The 19204-nt window shown below is 39.3% G+C and overlaps 1 protein-coding gene across 1 annotated transcript in view; it reads left to right on the top strand.

Annotated features, from left to right (window-relative positions):
- The first annotated feature begins 5453 nt into the window (after positions 1 to 5453).
- The window catches only part of WASHC5 (WASH complex subunit 5), a 51242-nt gene continuing 37491 nt past the window's right edge, over positions 5454 to 19204 (top strand). Inside the window, exons 1-8 of the mRNA XM_036883132.2 lie at positions 5454 to 5767; positions 6236 to 6381; positions 7072 to 7156; positions 7771 to 7871; positions 9860 to 10052; positions 12261 to 12413; positions 15295 to 15408; positions 16877 to 17048. Of these exons, the coding sequence (XP_036739027.2) occupies positions 5582 to 5767; positions 6236 to 6381; positions 7072 to 7156; positions 7771 to 7871; positions 9860 to 10052; positions 12261 to 12413; positions 15295 to 15408; positions 16877 to 17048 (1150 nt within the window). The 5' untranslated portion in view covers positions 5454 to 5581. The remainder of the gene's footprint in view (positions 5768 to 6235; positions 6382 to 7071; positions 7157 to 7770; positions 7872 to 9859; positions 10053 to 12260; positions 12414 to 15294; positions 15409 to 16876; positions 17049 to 19204) is intronic.

Consider the following 19204-nt stretch of genomic DNA (forward strand, 5'->3'; position numbering starts at 1 on the left):
AGATTCATGGTTACCAGAGGTTCAAGGTTAGCTTCTTTACTACCTTACTGTCTAACTTAACTCGCTTATTGAGCTATTATAAATGCAGCCTGATGATTATTTCTCTCCCTTTTTATTCCTCCTCCTCCATTCTTCATATGTTGGTTGTTTTGTTCTGTGCTCTTTTTAGGAGTGCTCCCATCTAGAGCAGTCCCTCTAAAATACCCTGTAGAGGTGATTTGTGGGAGGCAAATTCCCTCAACTTTTGCTTGTCTGGGAATTGTTTAATCCCTCCTTCATATTTAAATGATAATCATGCTGGATACAGTATCGTTGTTTCAAGGCCCTTCTGTTTCATTGCATTAAATATATCATGCCATTCTCTTCTGTTGAGAAGTCTGATGAGATAACCTGTTGGGTTTTCCTTTGTAGGTAACCTTTTTTTTCTCTCTGGCTGCCTTTAATACTCTGTCCTTGTCCTTAATCTTTGTCATTTTAATTATTATATGTCTTGGTGTTGTCTTCTTTGGGTCCTTTCTGTTGGGAGTTCTGTGTACTTCCATAGTCTGACTAACTGTTTCCTCCCCCAGTTTGGGGAATTTCTCAGCAATTATTTCTTCAAGGACACTTTCTATCCCTTTTTCTCTCTCTTCTTCTTCTGGTACCCCTATAATGCAGATATTGTTCCTTTCTAATTGGTCACAAAGTTCTCTTAATATTGTTTCATTCCTGGAGGTCCTTTTATCTCTCTCTGTGTCAACTTCTATGCGTTCGTGTTCTCTGGTTTCTATTCCATCAATGGCCTCTTGCATCTTATCCATTCTGCTTATAAATCCTTCCAGAGTTTGTTTCACTTCTGTAATCTCCCTCCGGACTTCATCCCTTAGCTCCTGCATATTTCTCTGCAGCTCTGTCAGCATGTTTATGATTTTTATTTTGAATTTTTTTTCACGGAGACTGGTTAGGTCTATCTCCTTCTCAGTTGTTGTCTCTGTGATCTTTGTCTGCCTCAAATTCTGCCCTTTCATGGCGAAAGGGATAGTTTGCGGAGCTGGCACGAGTAACGGCTGGAAGAACTTCCCTTCTTGTTGGTTTGTGGCCTTCCTCTCCTGGGAGGACAGCGACCTCTAGTGGCTTATGCTGTGCAGCTGCGCACAGACAGGACCTCTGATTCTTGCCCGGCCGCTATATAGTTTAGCTCCACAGTTGCTGTGGGTATGGCCTGCCTCGGGCTGCTTCTCCGATATGGTGGAGCCGTGTTGGAGGGGAAACGGCCAGGAGGCTGTTTATCTCCGTGAGGGGCCTCCGAGCCGCCCTGCTGCCCAGGAGGTTAGAGTGCCCAGAGTTCCCCTGGATTCCCAGTTGCTGGGCTAAGTGTCCCGGGACGCTCCCGTCCAGCTGTGGGGTCCCTGTCCTTTTAAGACTTTCAAAAAGCACTCGCTTTTCTTTGTTCCCGGGATGCTGGCTGCAGGGACCCGCTCACAGGTCTTACTGTCCTGTTTCCCTAGTTTCCAGCACCCCATGCACGCACTGTGTCTGCTCTCTGGTGTGGATCGCTAGGGCTGGGTGTTTAGCAGTCCTGGGCTCCCTCTCCCTCCCCGCTCCGACTCCTCTCCTCCCGCCGGGAGCTGGGGTGAGGGGAGCTTGGGTCCCGCCGGGCCGGGGCTTGTATCTTACCCCTTTGCGAGGCGCTGGGTTCTCTCAGGTGTGGATGTAGCCTGGCTGTTGTCCTGTGTCTTCTGGTCTCTCTTTTAAGGAGAGTTATTTTTGTTGTATTTTCAAAAATATATGTGGTTTTGGGAGGAGATTTCTGCTGCTCTACTCACGCCACCATCTTGGCTCCGCCTCAGTCTGAATACTTTTGATAAAGCCACCTACCCCTGAGATTACTGCATCATGATTAGGCATCTTTAATAATAATTCTTAGATTCTGTTCTTTAGGGCCAGTTTTTCAGCCAACAAAAGGGTATTTACCAAATACTCTAGCCAAATATTTTGAACGTTGTCTACAATGTTAATTCTTGAATAACAATTTAAGGATTAAAATAAGAGATGGACACACAAAAGTCTTGACTTAGTATCTCAGGCCTAGGCTAACCTGACCATGTGCATGCAACACTGAGTGTATCTGCCCTTCTTTTTGGAGGGGAAATGAGACAGGTAATGTTGTTTTGCTATAAGCTGTTTTCTCTATGGCCCCATTGTCTGTGCTATATTGATATCCAAAATCTGGTGGCAGTTACACCTGTTAATCATAGCTTGTCCTCCTCTCAGTTGAGTCTAGAGTTTCATCCTGCTCAGACCTGGATTGGATTGGTGGTCTTTAGAGGACCTCAGTAGGTGATTTTCTTTTTGCCCATTTTCCATTACTTTCCACCTTTTCTTATCTCACTTTCCAAGCGAGACCATTTCTGTGCAAAAATTGGAATGAAATTATATGAAATTCAGCCTATTAGAAAGAAGTGTAGTTTAGCATCACAGAGAAAACAGAAAGGACTTATTAATAACTTATGCCTTAATGTGTGTTATAGGATACCCTCATGACAGAGAGTTCTAGACAACTACAGCAGCTTCTCAGCAATCCTTGCTGTCGGAGCCCACCCCCCCCCACCTCCTCTGATGTGTGCTTCTACCCCTTGCTCTCTCTGCACCAGCCACTGCAGCCACTTTGCCATTATTCCTTAACTGCACCTAGTACATTCCTGCCCTGGGGCCTTTGCCCTTACTTGTAACCCCTGCCTGGACGCCCTTCTCCCAGATAGTTATCTATTGTAAAATAACACATTGCCCCCAAACCAGTAAATATTTGTTGTCTTTTAGTTTCCTGCCGTCAGGAATCAGCATTGTTGCTTAGCTGTGTGCCTTTGGCTCAAGGGCTCTTGGGAGTCAATCTGTGGTCCAGGTCAAGCTGTCATTTTATCTGAAGGCTCAGCTGGGGTTCGGGAATCCATTCTCAAGCTCACTCAAGTGGCTGTTGGTAGTCCTCTGCCTCCTTTGTCACATGGATCCCTATACGGGGCTCTCTCACAGTATGACAACTAGCTTCCCCCAGGGCAAACAAAGAGAGGGTGTCCACACCAGAAGTCACAGTCTTTTTGCAGTCAAATATTGGAAGTGTTGTCTTTCACATCTGCCCTGTTCTCTTTAGAAATGAGACAGGAAGTCACACTCCAGGGCAGGGGCCTACACAGGGCATGAATAAGGAAGTGGAGGTCATCAGGGACAGGCCTGGAAGCTGCTGACCTCACTGATTCCCCTGCTGCTTGCTCCCTCACTTCCTTCTGATCCCTGCTCAAATATCCCATCAGAGAGGCTTTCACAAACTCCTCCATGTAGAATAACACACACTCTGTCCCTTTATCATGCTGTTTCTTCACAGCAGTTACCACAGCCTGTTATGTGATTATTTTTTACCTCTTTCCCATTCGCAGTAGTATGTACGCTTCATAAGAGCAGGAGCTGAGCGTTGTTCACTGCAATATTCTTGGGTCCATGCCTGGCCCATAGTAGGCACTAGCGACATATTTGTTGAATAAATGAATTTGTATCATTAAGGACACTTTCACTGGCAAGTAATCCAAAACCCAATTAACAGCAGACAAGCCATAAAAACAGTTCACTTAACAAGGATTACAGCGGTAAGTGCGTGCCACAGTTAATCAGTAAATCAGTAACATTAACAGGAATTTAGATTCTTGCTATCCTTCCACACCACAGTCTTCAGGGTCTTGGCCTTTTTACTCTTAGACTTGTCACCTCAAGGTCTCAAGGTGGCTACTGCAGCTTCAGGTATCAAATATTCACTGGACCACATTCAAAGGCAAAGGAAGGGCAATAGCCAGAGCAGAGACAGGATTTTTCTCTTCATGTGCCTCTCTCTTTGTAGCAGGAAGAAAATATTATTTCTTAGAAAGTCTCCCACAGACTTCTTATATCTCATTATTCAAAACTGAGTCTCACATCTAATCTAGCTTCAAGTGAGGTGAGAAAGTAGAATCTGATTGTTTTGTCCTCTAGAGTAAGAAAGGAGGGCAGGAATTATAATTGAGGAGCCACCAGATGCTGCCACAGCTTCCCACTAAGTTATTTATAAATATCGAATCAATGATAGACTTCCAAAAAGGAAAAAAAAATAAGAACCTTTCAGAGTTACACAGAGCTTCCAGGTAATAGATAAGTATACTAGGCAACTCTTCATGTGAGTGAACTTGAAAATATGTGACAAGCATTGAGGTTTTTGCTATGGCTGCAAAGGAAGCCGTCCTGTCCGAAGTCTTTCCTCATTCTGCTTTTATGTGTAATGCAGTCCTCATTGTTTCCTCATTCATTATTTGAGTCCCTGCAGCTAGAACACATATGAAAGTAAAAGTTGGCATTGTCAAAACTTTAAATGAGTGACCACTGTAAGACAGTCTTCATTCAGGTAGTGTCTGTTAGGTTGAATTCTTATTTTTGTTGGTGAGTCTTCTTAATTGTTAATATCGTGTCGATAGAGCACCATACCAATGCAAAGTGAAGATGCAAATGTTGGGAAGTATACAGGCCTTCATGAAACTGAAAAAATAACTCAGGCTTCCCTGAAGGGGACAAATGATGACCTATGTAAATTAACATTATCAGGAGAGAAATCCAACAGAGATGATGACACAATTAACACTTCAAAAGATAATGATTTCAAAGAGAATTGTAAGAGGCCTTGTGGGAAGTGCCTGATGCCTTGACATTTTTTGCAAAAATTACTAAGATCATGCTGTGAAAGTCAACTATGAAGTGCAAGGTACTGTATTACCAAAATCACTATTTGGTAAAATAAACGTTTGACTCATTCTTGGTTTGTCCATTGAATTAATACATAGTTGTTGCAAATTTTGTGAAGGATAAAACATGTTCATAAGTTTTTGTCCTATCATTTTAGAATATGTTCCTAATCAACACTTTTCCACTGCTTAGTATGAAACGTTTGTCCTAACTTTAGTCTCAGTCTGTAACATTTCTCAGGCATGTATTACCTCGAGAACAAGAGCCTTCTGTCTTTGACGTAAGAGGAAAACATTTTTAAAGGCTGTTCCTTCACCTAATTCTAGTGGATTTTAGGACATAGTTATCTTACCAAAGGAAAAACAAGTGGCACAATTCCTATAAGGAAAAATTAATGATCGGTGCCCTATTTAGGGCACATTAGAACCACTCATGGTCAATAGTTCCTTCTCCTAAGCTCAGAGATCAGCTCCATGTGGTCTTTTCTCATAGGATGAAGTGAATAAAGGATTGAGAAGAGGCCAAGAGTGGTCATTTAGCAAAGTCCTTACACATGGTCAACATGAAGAGTAGAGAATGAATGCCTTCCCCTCACATCAGAGCTCATTATTTGTTATAATTACTCTTTTAGTGAGTTCAAGAGAAAAATATTACTTATGTATTTCACATGCTTCGTTAAAAAAATAGCAATTTTCATACTTTTTTTTTGGATACAGGTTCTTTAATGGAGCATCCACTCTATCAACAGACCTGGTTTCCTTTAATGATTCACAGACCCCAGCTCTGAAGCCAATTAAATGTCACCTACTTCTGGCTTGGCCCGGAGTGGCTGGCTATCCTCATAATGGTGGACTTTTTAGCTGAGAACAACCTGTGTGGCCAAGCGATCCTAAGGATTGTTTCTTGTGGCAATGCCATTATTGCTGAGCTGTTGAGGCTCTCTGAGTTTATTCCTGCTGTATTCAGGTTGAAAGACCGAGCTGATCAACAGAAATATGGCGATATCATATTTGATTTCAGCTATTTTAAGGTAATCTTCTACAGCCTTTTTACCACTGCCTTTTCTACAAAAACATGCTTTCTCAGGGAACCATGAGGCTCTGAGAGGTTAAGTAATTATGGAGAAAGAATTAAAGAGGAAAAGCTTTTAAACCAAGTTTAATGTCCACTAGCTAGCTTAGAAATAGTATAAAGGTATTATGTGGCAATCCTGACACAATATAATCAAATGTTAAATAGATTACTTTCGTGTAATGTACTTCACATTGAAGTACCTCACACTTAAAATAATGTGATCATGATTGCAATTCAAATTCATTTCTTTCAAAGAGATTTTATATCTATGCTTCTGCTATCTTTGTTACTTTCTGTTGCTCTGCTTTCAACTTTTGATATCCTCTTTAAGGCATAAGAACAAATTTTTTAAAGACTCTTTAGGAACTGTTACCAACAAGGATGCTTTTACTGACATTTCACATAAATGTGTTTTTCTTCATAGGGTCCAGAATTATGGGAAAGCAAACTGGAAGCTAAGCCAGAGCTACAGGATTTAGACGAAGAATTTCGTGAAAACAACATAGAAATTGTGACCAGATTTTATTTAGCATTTCAAAGTGTGCATAAATATATTGTAGACTTAAACAGGTATTGATTAATTTAGTAATAGCGTATTCTGTTAGTAGAGAGGGAGAAGGTACATACTCGAACTTTCTGAGTTACTCAGAGGTTACTAGCTTACACCATGCACAGTAGTCTTTTCCTTCCTGTGGCACTTGTCATCTTAAGTATTTTAGAGTTGTATTATAATTTCCTATTCTTGTGAAGTATTATAATAATCTTGGTTTATACTAAGTATAAACAGGCTTTCAATCCTGTTGTTTATGATCATATATTCTAGTACACATACTAGAAGTGATATATGTGGGAATTTAAAAAAACAGGAACTTATTTTTGCAGCCTTGATAACCACAATCTTCCTTCTTATCCCTGACCACACAGTATTCTCTTCCTTCCAGCCCCTAGTGATTCATTACTTATAAGCTTTTAAACTGGTTATTCCACGTTCATATGCCATTACTCCTAGGATATTTGTAATTCATAAATCTGGACTAGGGATATTCCTTTTACCTGGAGTAGCCATAACTGTCAACCTGTGGCCCTACCACCGAGTTTCAGCTCACAAGTCTGTTCTTAGAAGCATGAAGGGCTGTGAACTATTTGAAGGCCAGAATGGCTGGTGTCTTGCCTTATCTTTAAAAATCTTTACTTTCCTTCTTTTGAGATGTTAAAGCTTTTATTATCAATTAAAAACTTGTCCTGGGGTTTCATTTCTAGATATCTAGATGATCTCAATGAAGGTATTTATATTCAGCAAACCTTAGAAACTGTGCTTCTCAATGAAGATGGAAAACAGCTTCTGGTAAGTAATAGTGACCATTTAAAATAGAACTTCAGGAATGTCAAACTTAGCATTACCTTTTTCTTTGTAAGTCACAAATACATACAGAGTCCCCTTCTTTAAAAAGCAGCAAAATAAACTGCTAATTATCTTCTGACAGGCCTGCATCTGAATTTAAAACATAGTGGACTTTGAACAGAATTCCAAGTGAATAAAGGTTATGTGTAGGTTATAAGCTTCCTCAGTATAATGATCCTATCTTTTTTCTTTATTACATCCCGTACATCTAGCCTGGTACTTAGTATATAGTGATCACTTACAAAATGTTTGTTAAATAAGTGAATGGCTTAAAGGTATTCATGATAATCAGGATTCCGTTTTGGGATCTCAAGCAAAATATCAAAAATAGGCCAACTGAAAGATAACCACTGTAAATTAAATTTATTTCCCATAAACCTTTCAAAGCCCATTCTGTACAGAAGGTGAAACGCTGTTGGGGGAGAATCTTCATTCTCTTTGTAATGTAAAGCTTTTAGGAGGAATGGGAACAAAGTGATCTTTTTAATCATCATCTGCTTCCCTCTGTAAGAATGTATACGCCTGTGAGTTGGGCCATTGTCTTTTTCTCTGCATAGTGTGAAGCGCTGTACTTATACGGAGTTATGCTGCTGGTCATCGACCAAAAGATGGAAGGAGAAGTCAGAGAGAGAATGCTGGTTTCTTACTATCGATACAGGTATCCCTGGGCCACACTCCAAAATCACTACTATTGGTAAAATGTAGTGTGGGTTTCCCTGCTGCTTTCATTGTGAGCAGCAGCAGTGTGCTCAAGAATGCAAATGTATAACATCTCTCCTCTCTGCATAATTTGAAATAGAGCAATTACTCTGTAGTTTATATCATCATATGTATATATATACTGATACCATATAATCTGTATATTTATAAAGTAATCTATAGATTAAGGATTATTAGAGACATAGATTTTCACATCCATGACCATGCCTCCATTTTTTAAAGAAAGAAATCTGAAATTTCTTTACCTGCAACATATATTTGAGAATTGTGGAAGTGTAATGAATGTTCTTTTTGGTTTTTTGAGTTTTTTTTCTTAAGTTTTCCAATATTGCTCTTTGGCTGATGGAAGGAAATGAATGGGTCTTCCACTGTTATTTTCTGGCTGATGACTTTGAAAAGTTATCATTCAAGGTTGGGTTGAAAGTTCTCACCCATATATATGTGGAAAGAAAACAAACAGCTGCACACATCATGATCATGAGTTACATATGTCTATATAGTGTTGTGACACCAAGAAGTAGGGTCTTTAAAACAGGAGCCACCTTAATTAACTCTGTAATTCCAATACCAAGTGCATAGGTTCCAATTTGTTAAATTAATGCATCAAAAATCTAGATACAAAGTCCATGTTAGAAATAGTCAAATTCTGGGAAAAAAGGAGACAGCAGGAATCCTTTAGGAACTTGGGCTAAAGATGTGCAAACTAGAATTAACATTTTGAAATTTGTAAATTGGGGCAAAATAAATAGCGCAAAGAGGCAGATCCTCAACGAAAAGGGGATTGTTTAGGGACCTTGTATTTTCAGTGACACCTGGTACTGCTGTCTCCTCAGCATAAATGAGTCTTAGGCTGCTCAACTAGTTTGTTGCCTTTCAGCTTTATAGTACGTGAGATTATCATGTTTGACCATGAGCTATTTTAATGCCCACTTTTTTTAAAAATGAAATTTGAATGGCCTTGCCTATATTTGGAAAACCACCTGGAAAACCAAAAATAATAAATAACATAAAGAAGAAGAAAAAAGTTTGCTTATCAAGCCCAGCTTTGACCATCTAACTTTGTCCCTTTGGGTATAACAGCCAATTCATTAGAATGTGAGGACCCATTATTGAACTGACACTGAAAAATTCCAAGTCAGAGTTGTGGTAAAGGAGATTCTTACATCAAATAGGAGGTCATCTGCAAGTCTAAGATTCTTTGAGTCTCTTTAAGGGGTTACTATTCCAAACCACCCTAAAAATCATGTTTTCATGAAATCTCTATAGAAGGTGCACCTTGCCAAGAAAAACCAGTTAGTGTATATATCCCACTTGAAACTGACATGATTTTTTAAAATTATTTTTAATTTGTGAAACAGTGTAGGTTCACAATCTTTAGCTGCAGTTGTGAAATCCAAAGAGCATGGAAAAAATACATGCACACCAAGTAACTCCTTTGGCAGCAAAATCTGAACTAATATGAAATCATTTGGAGTTAAACCCAATCAGAGCAGATATGAAGCTAGAGATAGCATTATTTACCTCACTCATGAATATTCATAAATTCTATTGCAGAAATATGTGTGGATTATGGAACACCAACTGAGACCCTACCTATCATATCATATATGATCTAAGCATCCTATTACTTTCTTGTATTTGAAAAATGCCATATTCTGAAATAAATCTAGCCCCAGTGATTTTGGGAAAGGGATTATAGACCTTTACAAAGAACTATAGACATACAAGAATCCATCTTATAAGTTTGCTATATTATAACAGGCTTTTTGAAAATATAACTTTGAATCTTAAGGGTATAAATTAAACCACAGCTATATCTAAAACTACATAAAGTCAAGGTATAGTGACTTCTGTTTCGTTGGGCTTTCAAGTTTCTAATACATGTATTTGTTTGACCCTTTATTTCCCATTGTGAACCTCACTCAGTGCTGCTCGATCTTCTGCTGATTCAAATATGGATGATATTTGTAAGCTGCTTCGAAGTACAGGTTATTCCAGCCAACCAGGAGCCAAGAGACCACCCAACTATCCTGAGAGTTATTTCCAGAGAGTGCCTATCAATGAAGCCTTCATCAGTATGGTCATTGGCCGGCTAAGATCTGACGACATTTACAACCAGGTGGAGATTAGAGCTGTTAAGATCTTAATGATTCAAAAGACTGCTTTCCCTTTCCTCTTCAATTACTCCTTCTCTTCTTTCTTCCTTTAAAGAGTAAAAGCAACTAAAAATAATCTAAAACCTTTTGAACTGTGCTATGGGATAATAGAGGAAACAGGGATGTTAATTTGGGCAGAATTGGAGATTCAGGGAGGAGATGGGATTTGAGCTATATTTGAAAGATGCTGCATTCTTTTAGTCATTCGTTCAAGAAATGGTTATTGAGTGTGCATTAGATGCCTGTCTGTGTGCTCGGTGCTGGGGATCCCTCGCTGATGAAGGCAAGCCATACCGGTAATGAGCTTGTAGTAAAGATAGAAGACAGATAGCTAAAGGGATTATAGTAAAGCAAGACGAGTGTTATCTAAGGGGAAGCACGGGGTGCCATGAAGTATACAACAGGGCCAGCAAGATTGCAACAGGTGACAAAGGGGACATTTAGGGCAGTCCAAGCAAAGGAGGCAGCACAAGCAGGGCTGTAAAGATCCTGCAGCATTTGTAAGTCATCTCCCTTTCCGCTCCAGTATATGTATCATTCACTTACTTAAAAGGATAAGAAAATTATCATTTGACTTCTATTTTTCTGAAGTAAACATAATTTTCTGTATTTTATATACTTTTTTACTAGACGAGAATAAAGAACTGGACCTGTGGTAATTTATATTATATACTTGTGATAATTTATGACAGACTCATTAATCACAGAAAGTACGTGCTCTGTGCAATTGTTTAGGTAGCCTGTTAGTTTTTTTGTATGAATAAGTTAAGTGTAAATAAGAGACCTTTTTTTCCCTTTTTTTTTAAGACAACTTAAAGTCAGGAGCTACCTGCAGATACCAGGTCTCCATAATACTTGTGGCCATTTATTCAGAACCCAGTATGAACCAGAATCATTGGAGTCTTTTTCATAAACCCTTTTTCTGTTCTTCAGAATAGTCCTGTAAAGTAGATAACACATTATGCTTATGTTGCTGTTTAGAAAAATAGATCTTAACTTAAATAATGTCCACAAGGCCATGTAACTAGATAGCAGAACCGTAATTTGAATTCAGGTCTGTATGACTTCAAAACTGTGCTCTTTCCTCACTGCCTCTCATTACCCCTTCTGCCTGGTATGTAGTCTGTTTTGTCCATGTCTCTAGGCAATGTGTTTCAGTTTTCTCCTTGCCCATGACCTTTATTAACACTGGTTAAGCTGTGGCTGTGCTGTGTGTCCACCCCTCTCTCTGTCCTGCACCTCCCCCATCCCTGGTCATGGCTGATCGGACCAGGGGCAGTCACTTGACCCAAACTGGATCAATTCCAGGTAATTGAAATTGGGCCTGAGAAACAATTTCTGGACAGACACTTACTCATAACGTGCAAAATTTGCTGTTTTGGGCAGCCTCAGTGTGCCACGTGTATGGAGAACAGTACAGGAAGAGAGTCAGGCATAAACACATCGAGGGAAGAAACAGTGAAGGCTTTCTGGTTTGCAGCTCCAGGGCCTTCCCGAGGCCTGGCCACATTCCTGCCTGTAGGTTCCTTGTACCATTGCCATGTTTGTCCTTGGAATTATTTCCTCCCTTTTTGCTTATGGTTGTTGAGGTGATACATACTATGTGCAGCCAAAGATTCCTAACGCAGGAGGTTATGGAGTCTCAGGACACTCAGCGTTTAGAAGGCAGGCAGAGGAGCAGCCAGCAGAGCAGAGCCAGGAGAGGACCCACTTCCCAGAGGATTGAAGTGGGAGTGTGACAATGAGGCCACCGAGCTGGGTGATGGTGAGGGTGAGTGACCCCAGGAAATCCCAGGAGTGATGGTGGAGGCCAAGCTTCAGGAAGTGGGCAAATGGCAGCAGAGAGATGAGTCTGTGAGTTCCAAGAGATTGGCTGTGATGGGAAAGACAGAGACACGTGCTAGTGGGAGACATGGGATTCAAACTTTTCCGTTTTTCTTAAGGAAGACTTTGAATTTGGAAGGAAGATGACATTGTATGGGTAGAGAGGAGAGGGAAGGCCCTGGTCACACTGCATCCCTTATAATACCACAGTCTGAGAATTGCATCTGGTGTCCAGGACCCTCAAAGGAGATGGCTTGTGAGAGACTGATAGGCCCCAGGACTAGATCATTTATTTGGCACCTGTATACATTTAGCTGTTATAACAGCTCCCTCCTCCGGTGATCCAGGTCTCGGCGTATCCTTTGCCTGAGCATCGCAGCACGGCCCTGGCGAATCAAGCTGCCATGTTGTATGTGATTCTCTACTTCGAACCTTCCATCCTTCACACCCATCAAGCGAAAATGAGGGAGATAGTGGATAAATACTTTCCAGATAATTGGGCAAGTATTACTATTGATCTGTCTTTTCTCTACAATGAGGTTGTTGCAGAACTGACTTTGTATTCTTTTGACCTTTAACCCAGAGGTCAAAATGTTGTAAATAAGGAGACAAAATTACTGGCAAAATTACTTTAAGTGTGTGGAGAATTTTATAAATCATAACATGAAGAAGAAAAAAATCTGAGTAAAATTTCCTGACCAACTACTGGTTTTTCTCTTAAATGGATACTTCGAAGGTCAAACTATGCATTAAAATATATCTTGCCTTAGCTACTGAGATTGTAACTAAGTTACGTAAGCATTTCTTTGTTCTTTTCTATTTTATGAATCTAAACTGTCAGCGTTTATCTAATTTGTCATTTTATGAATAAGAATTTCACTTTTATAGTAAGTTTTATCTCCATATATGCTAATGTTGGTGGGGCTGCCAAAGTGTGAATACTGCAGGAATATGCTGTAACTTTTTAAATGTTGTTTCACTTAAAAACGGTAATTCTGAAAGGAATAGAACTGACTTAACATACTTAATTTATATGAAATATTCTCTTTGCACATAGAACTTTAACAAAGTACAGTGAATTAGATCATTTTGTAATTCAGGTAGCAGATTTTCCTTCACTTCTTCCCAGCCATTGAATCACAGATTAGCTATGATGAGGGACCCGGATGAGGAGCTTTCCTGGTGCGGACAGCCTGCACAGAGGAGGTGATGCTTTCTATCTAACTAAGAGTGCGTCGCACTCATGGGCTAGCAGTTGAACAACCTAGGGGAAAACGCTGGTAGTCTGACTTCATTTGCCTAAGTGTAATTAAAGAAGTTTTGACCACAATGTTATAATCAGAAACGGAAGCACCTTTAATATTAAGAAAAGTCAAAATCCTGTTACACAATGTTTACAAGATGCACTACTTAAAAAAAAAAACACCCTGGCACATGGAAAATAAGAGTTAAAAAAAAGATAACGTCAGGCAAGTTCCATCCAATAAAAAGCTAGTGAGAAAATACTAATATCACACCACAGAGAATTTTAAAGAAAAAACATTAATAGGGACAAAGAAGGATCATATATGTGTAATATTAAAAAGAATAATGCACACTCAGTAACATACTTAAAATATATAAAGTGTGAAAACTCAGAATAATGTGGAAAATTTGATTTTTTTCCATAATGATAGGAAATTTTAATGTACTTCTTTTCTATATATAATCCTGCTCCCCCCAAAATACATAATGGATGTTCCATGCATATTTGAAAAGTTGAATATGCACTGGATCACAAAGGAAGTCAAAAATTCAACAAAGTTAAAAAAAACAGTGTTAGACTAAAGACTATATTCTCCTGCCGTAGTACATTTGAATTAGAAACCAAAATTAAAAAGATATTTTTAATGTTTGGAAATACATATACTCCCAAATAACTTACATTAAAGAGGAAATCACAATGTAAACGAAAAAATACTAAGACTTACACCATATCAGAATGCTACACAGCGAAGCTTATAGGAAATGACTATAACTTGAAGGTGAATACAGAAACTTAAATACACTTACTTGAAAAAGAAGATTAAAATTAAATGGATTAGATATTAAGCTTAAGAAGTTAGAAAGGAAGAGTAAAAGGAAGTTGATAATATATGAGCAGAAAATTTATTGAACTAGACAAAAAGGAAACAAGATCAATACAGCAAAAGCTGGTTTTTTGAAAAATGTAATAAAATAGATATTTATTTGGTAAAACTGACTACAGAGAGAGAGCAAGAGACAAATTTCAATATATTGTTGGAAAAAGAATACCTAAGACAAAGAATTTTTCAAAGTATAAGAAAACCTATGAACAACTTTATGCCAGTACATTTGAAAACTCTGCGAAATGGACAAGCTTCTTAAAATTAAAACTACCAAATATGAGTCAAGAAGAAAAACAAAACATGACTAGTCCAGTAACTATGAAAGAAATGGACTTGGTGATCAAATCTCAGTGCCTAATCCACTCCCACCAAAAAGAAAGAATCGCCAGACCACAGGAATTCACAGATAAGTCTTGACAGAGCTTCGGCTCCCCAGCTTTAGACACACTGACGTGGGTAGGTACAGAACTGCAAAAATAATGCTTTGTTTCCTCCAGTCAAGGGATTTTCACAGCTTGAACTGGGGACCTCTTGAAATCTCTACCTTCAAGGGGTCAGTGAGCTCAAAACTGTCTTCATAATAAATTAAGACATTCTTTGCCATTTTGCTCTCATTTCTTCCCCAGCATACATGGCAATTCCAGAAGCCATGTGACAAGTGACACTGCAGTAGCCTGCAGTAGAAACAGAATGTAAATCCAGCTGTCTTCAGTTAAGCCAGACATTACAGAGACTTGAAAAAATATCAGAACAATGCCAGTCTTCTCACAAATATTTTTGGGAAAACTTGAGGTTTTTTTCCTTTGTTGTTAAAAAAATATGTATGTTAGCATGTAAAAAAACAATTCATGTTTAGTGTTATTTTAAATTAATAATTTTTTCTTAATTTCTCAGTTTTAATTTGTAATATGATAAATATTATTCACTATAAACCCATTTAAAGAAAAATTCTTTGGGGTTCTCAGTAACTTTTTAAGGGCTGAGATTAAAATGTTTGAGGAAACCACAGCTGTAGTCAAAGTCTCTACTTTTTTTCCAACCTTGATTTAGCATTTTTCCATGAATTAGTAGCAACAATTCATTCTTGCTCCAAAGTGTTCCTAAGGAAGAACTCTCACCTATTATATATTTGGAAACCCTTAGTTCTTCGGGGATGGAGTTTAAACTGGAAGGAGGGGGCAATATCTTCTCTAATTTTGCCTTGAAGTGAGTAGGTATTTAACAAATACTGAATGAGTGTCTCCTCTTTCAGGTAATTAGTATTTACATGGGGATCACAGTGAATCTAGCAGATGCTTGGGAACCTTACAAAGCTGCAAAAACTGCTTTAAACAATACTCTGGACCTTTCAAATGTCAGAGAACAGGTAGGTCTGGCTAATCGAGAAGGATTCTGTAAAAACTGCAAGCCTGCTTTCTGGGGTAGGAAATGAGTTAAGTACATTTCCCAGGGAATTTGGGTGATGCCACATAGACATTTCAGTGCAATGATTAAGGAAAGGTGAATTTTGCACATCCAAATAAGATAGGTGATTACAGGTTTTTAACTTAATACGAGTATATGTAAATGAGAGACTTGGGTTCTAAGGAGGAGTCAGCATCCTAAGATGAATCAGTAGGTCATATGGCTCCAACTGACTTCACTTATTCTTGTTAAACACCTTGTCCTATGGACAGAACTGCTTTCACCATGAGCTGGAATTTTAGTCTTTTCATTAGTAGGACAGGTGTTGAGGATGGTAACCGAAGGTGTACAACATGCCCTGTCATCATAATTTCATTTCATTTCTGATGTGCAAAATAAGCAACAAGACTCAAGACATTGATCTCTAAATGGCTGCATTCTGTCTCTTTGATTAGAACACAAGGCAGAAGGAAATACCTGAGTAAACAGAGTAATAAAAAATAAAGCCTTTTAATAGGGAAATACCCTTGACATTTCTAAACAGTTGCCTTCCTCAGCCTGGCTGGCTGAGTTTTTCAGTTTCTAGTGGGGATGGAACAATATTGACTCAAAGAACTTAAGCATGTTTTATTCAAATAACTTGAATTCCATAAATAATTCACAAAAGACAGTATCACTGTTGGCATATGTCCTAGAAATATATTAAAGAAAGTGTCATTTCCAATGCTTACTGGCATCATAGCATTAATTTTTCATTACCTAAATTACTTTCTAAAACTGCAATTGCTCATTGGCAACATTTTAGGAAGTTCTCAAAGTCTTCTGATGAAACACCTTATAATAGTTTTAAACTCAACTGACTAGGTTAAGGCTCTTTAACATTTAACTCTTGCTTCAGGTAAAGCAGACAACCAAATTTTCAAAAGGCTGGTTTGAAAACTCAGTTTTGCCCTCATGTGTGTACTTTGTCAGGCTTTCCTGTGCCTGCAGAAGTCTCATCTCCTGAGGTTTCTGCTCTGTTCTGCCTCTCTCATCAGCAATAACAGGAAGAAAGGCGATCGAGCTGCTCCCTTTATGTCTCTTTTCTGTCCAAGTTAAGAATAGAACAGGTCCTAGGAACCACTTGATTCTCTTCGCCAGTTTACATTTGAAGAAACCAACACACAAAGGTTAAATCTGAATTCACACCAATATTTAATGTAAGCACAGCCAGAATTCGGATTTAGGGTCCTCTTAATTCTAAGTCCAGTGCTCTTTCAAAAGTGTCCAATAAAACACTTGCCTTTGAGCCTTATCCACTATAGTCTGTATGTTACTCATTTCATGTAGAAATGTTATCTGTCAAGGGATCCATTTGAATGTGATTCACTTTCAAGTTAAATAATTTTCTCTTTTTTCATGTAATTCAAGTTTTTTTTTAATTTTCAAAGGCAAGCAGATATGCAACTGTCAGTGAAAGGGTACATGCTCAAGTGCAACAATTTCTGAAAGAAGGTTATTTGAGGGAGGAGATGGTTCTGGACAATATCCCAAGGCTTCTGAACTGCCTCAGAGACTGCAACGTTGCCATCCAGTGGCTAATGCTGCATACAGCTGACTCAGGTAATGGAAGAAAGGGGTGGCCGTTTATAGCACCCTATAGAAAGGCCTTCAGAATTAAGATCTACTGCATGATACAAAGCTGGTTAGCCCTTGGGTGAGAATCAAGTTGCTTTTCTAAGTTGTTTTGTGTGTCTACTTGCACAAGTCAACAACCCACCTGAACAGCCCCTTATCACATACTGTTAGGTGCTAGGGAACATGAGGAAATTTATCTCCACATTCAAGGAACTTGTCACTGGTCACATTGGGGAGATTGAATGTATATGTATGAAAAAGTATAGCTGCAGATCTGCAAAAGGCAGAATAATGCATTCCCACCCCCTCTCTCAAGCATGCCCATGGCCTAATCTCTTCAACACGGGGCATGTAGCAAAGGGGGAGTAAGGTTGCAGGTGGAACTAATGTTGCTGATCAGCTGACTTTGAAGTAAGGAGATTATCCTGGATTTTCTTAGTGGGTCTAGTATATTCATATAAGAATTCTTAAACTGAGAAGGAAGCAGAAGAGTCAAAACTAGAGAAACCCATTATGGAAGAGACTCAACAGGCCATTGCTGGCTGTAAAGATGGGAGAGTCCATGAGCCAAGGAGCACGGGCAACCTCTAGATGCTGAAGAAGACAAGAAAACAGATTTTCCCCTAGATGCCCCAGAAGGAACCCAGCCCTGCTGACTCCCTGATTTTCTTTAGCCCAGTGAGACCAGTGGCAGATTTCTCATCTCTGGAACTGCAAGAGAATAAATTTGTGTCATTTTAAGCCACTGAGTTTGTGGTAATTTGTTGCAGCCACCATGGAAAACTAGTCGAAGGGCCAAGCCAGGAAACAAAAGCCAGATGTGTGAAACAGACGGTTGGTGGAATATGAGTCCAGAGCAGGAGAGACAATGGAGGGGCGGAGGTGGCTGGGGTAGGCTTCACGCAGGAGGCAGGAGCTGACTGCCCCTTGCTAGGATTTTGAAGTAAAAAGAAGAAATTCTAGACTGGAGAAACAATAGAAAAAAGGTGTGATTTTGGAAGTACAAAAAAACATGGGCCCATTGAGCTAGACAAGAGTGCTTAATTACAGAAAATTGGATCTTAGTGTTTTCTGGGTCATGGTCCTCTTTGAGGCCCCATTGGCCATCAGGTTTAGTTGTTTCACAGATTACATGAGATGCCTCCACAGGGTCTGAGGGACCATGACTTTAAAGCCCCTGGTTTAATAGAAAAATAAGTGGGTTAAGCTAACCCAAGCTTGTTCAGAGCTGATGCAGTTCCTTATATGTAGTAAGTGCTTGATCAACATTAATAACTAAGGGATTCGTTCATCCAGAGCTGTGTGCCCCTTCCTCTAAGAATCGTGTCGTTCAGCATCCCTGGAGAGCCTTCTGCTTTACTTTTTTCATCAACTGTTTTCTTGAGAACCTACCCTGAGAAGGGTACTGCTTTCAAAATTTCCTTGTTCTCTCAGATAAAGCCGTGTCTCTAAAAAACTGTCCACACCAGATTATTCTGCAGCCTGCCCTGTAACACAGTAGCCCCATCTCAAGACTCTCAGGCAAGGTGTTCTTCAGTCCCCCTAGCTGCCATCCATGTCTGCCTCATGGGGGTGGGGCAGGGAGGACGGGGATTGGATTTCTTCATCCCTCACAGCTGAAAATGGGTGGAATTTCTCTTCAGCCTTCTCTCCTCGTGCTAGAAATCTCTGTCTTCTAAACTCTTCCTCATAAGTGGTGCTTCAAGTTTTGTTTTGTTTTCTGCCTTATGCTTTTAGACCTAGAGCTTGCTCCAAATTACAGTTTACTCAGAGCATGGCTAAAGTTTTAATCATCTAATGTACCTGTTTTCAGTTGAGTTTATTTTTTACATAAACTCCAGTTCTAATTTGAGGATTTTACTACATTGACTCAGTTTATAATCTTTTTTACCAAGAGTCTTACTTTCTCTGGCATATAAACAACTCAAGCCCTTGATTTATCCTATCATAAAACTAACTGCTGTTTTATTGTGGCGCAACCTCATCTTCCTCTTCCTATGTCCATGCCTGACAGTCGAGCCTGCATTCTGGGAGCCACTGGTCTCCTGGATTGCACCCCTCCAGGGGCAACCTCAGTCTGCCAGAGTTCTCTGCTTTTATCTTCAGCCACATCTGTTTTCCGTGTTTGTCGCTGGCCATTG

Source organism: Manis pentadactyla, chromosome 3 (assembly GCF_030020395.1).
Source record: "Manis pentadactyla isolate mManPen7 chromosome 3, mManPen7.hap1, whole genome shotgun sequence".
Classification (NCBI taxonomy): domain Eukaryota; kingdom Metazoa; phylum Chordata; class Mammalia; order Pholidota; family Manidae; genus Manis; species Manis pentadactyla.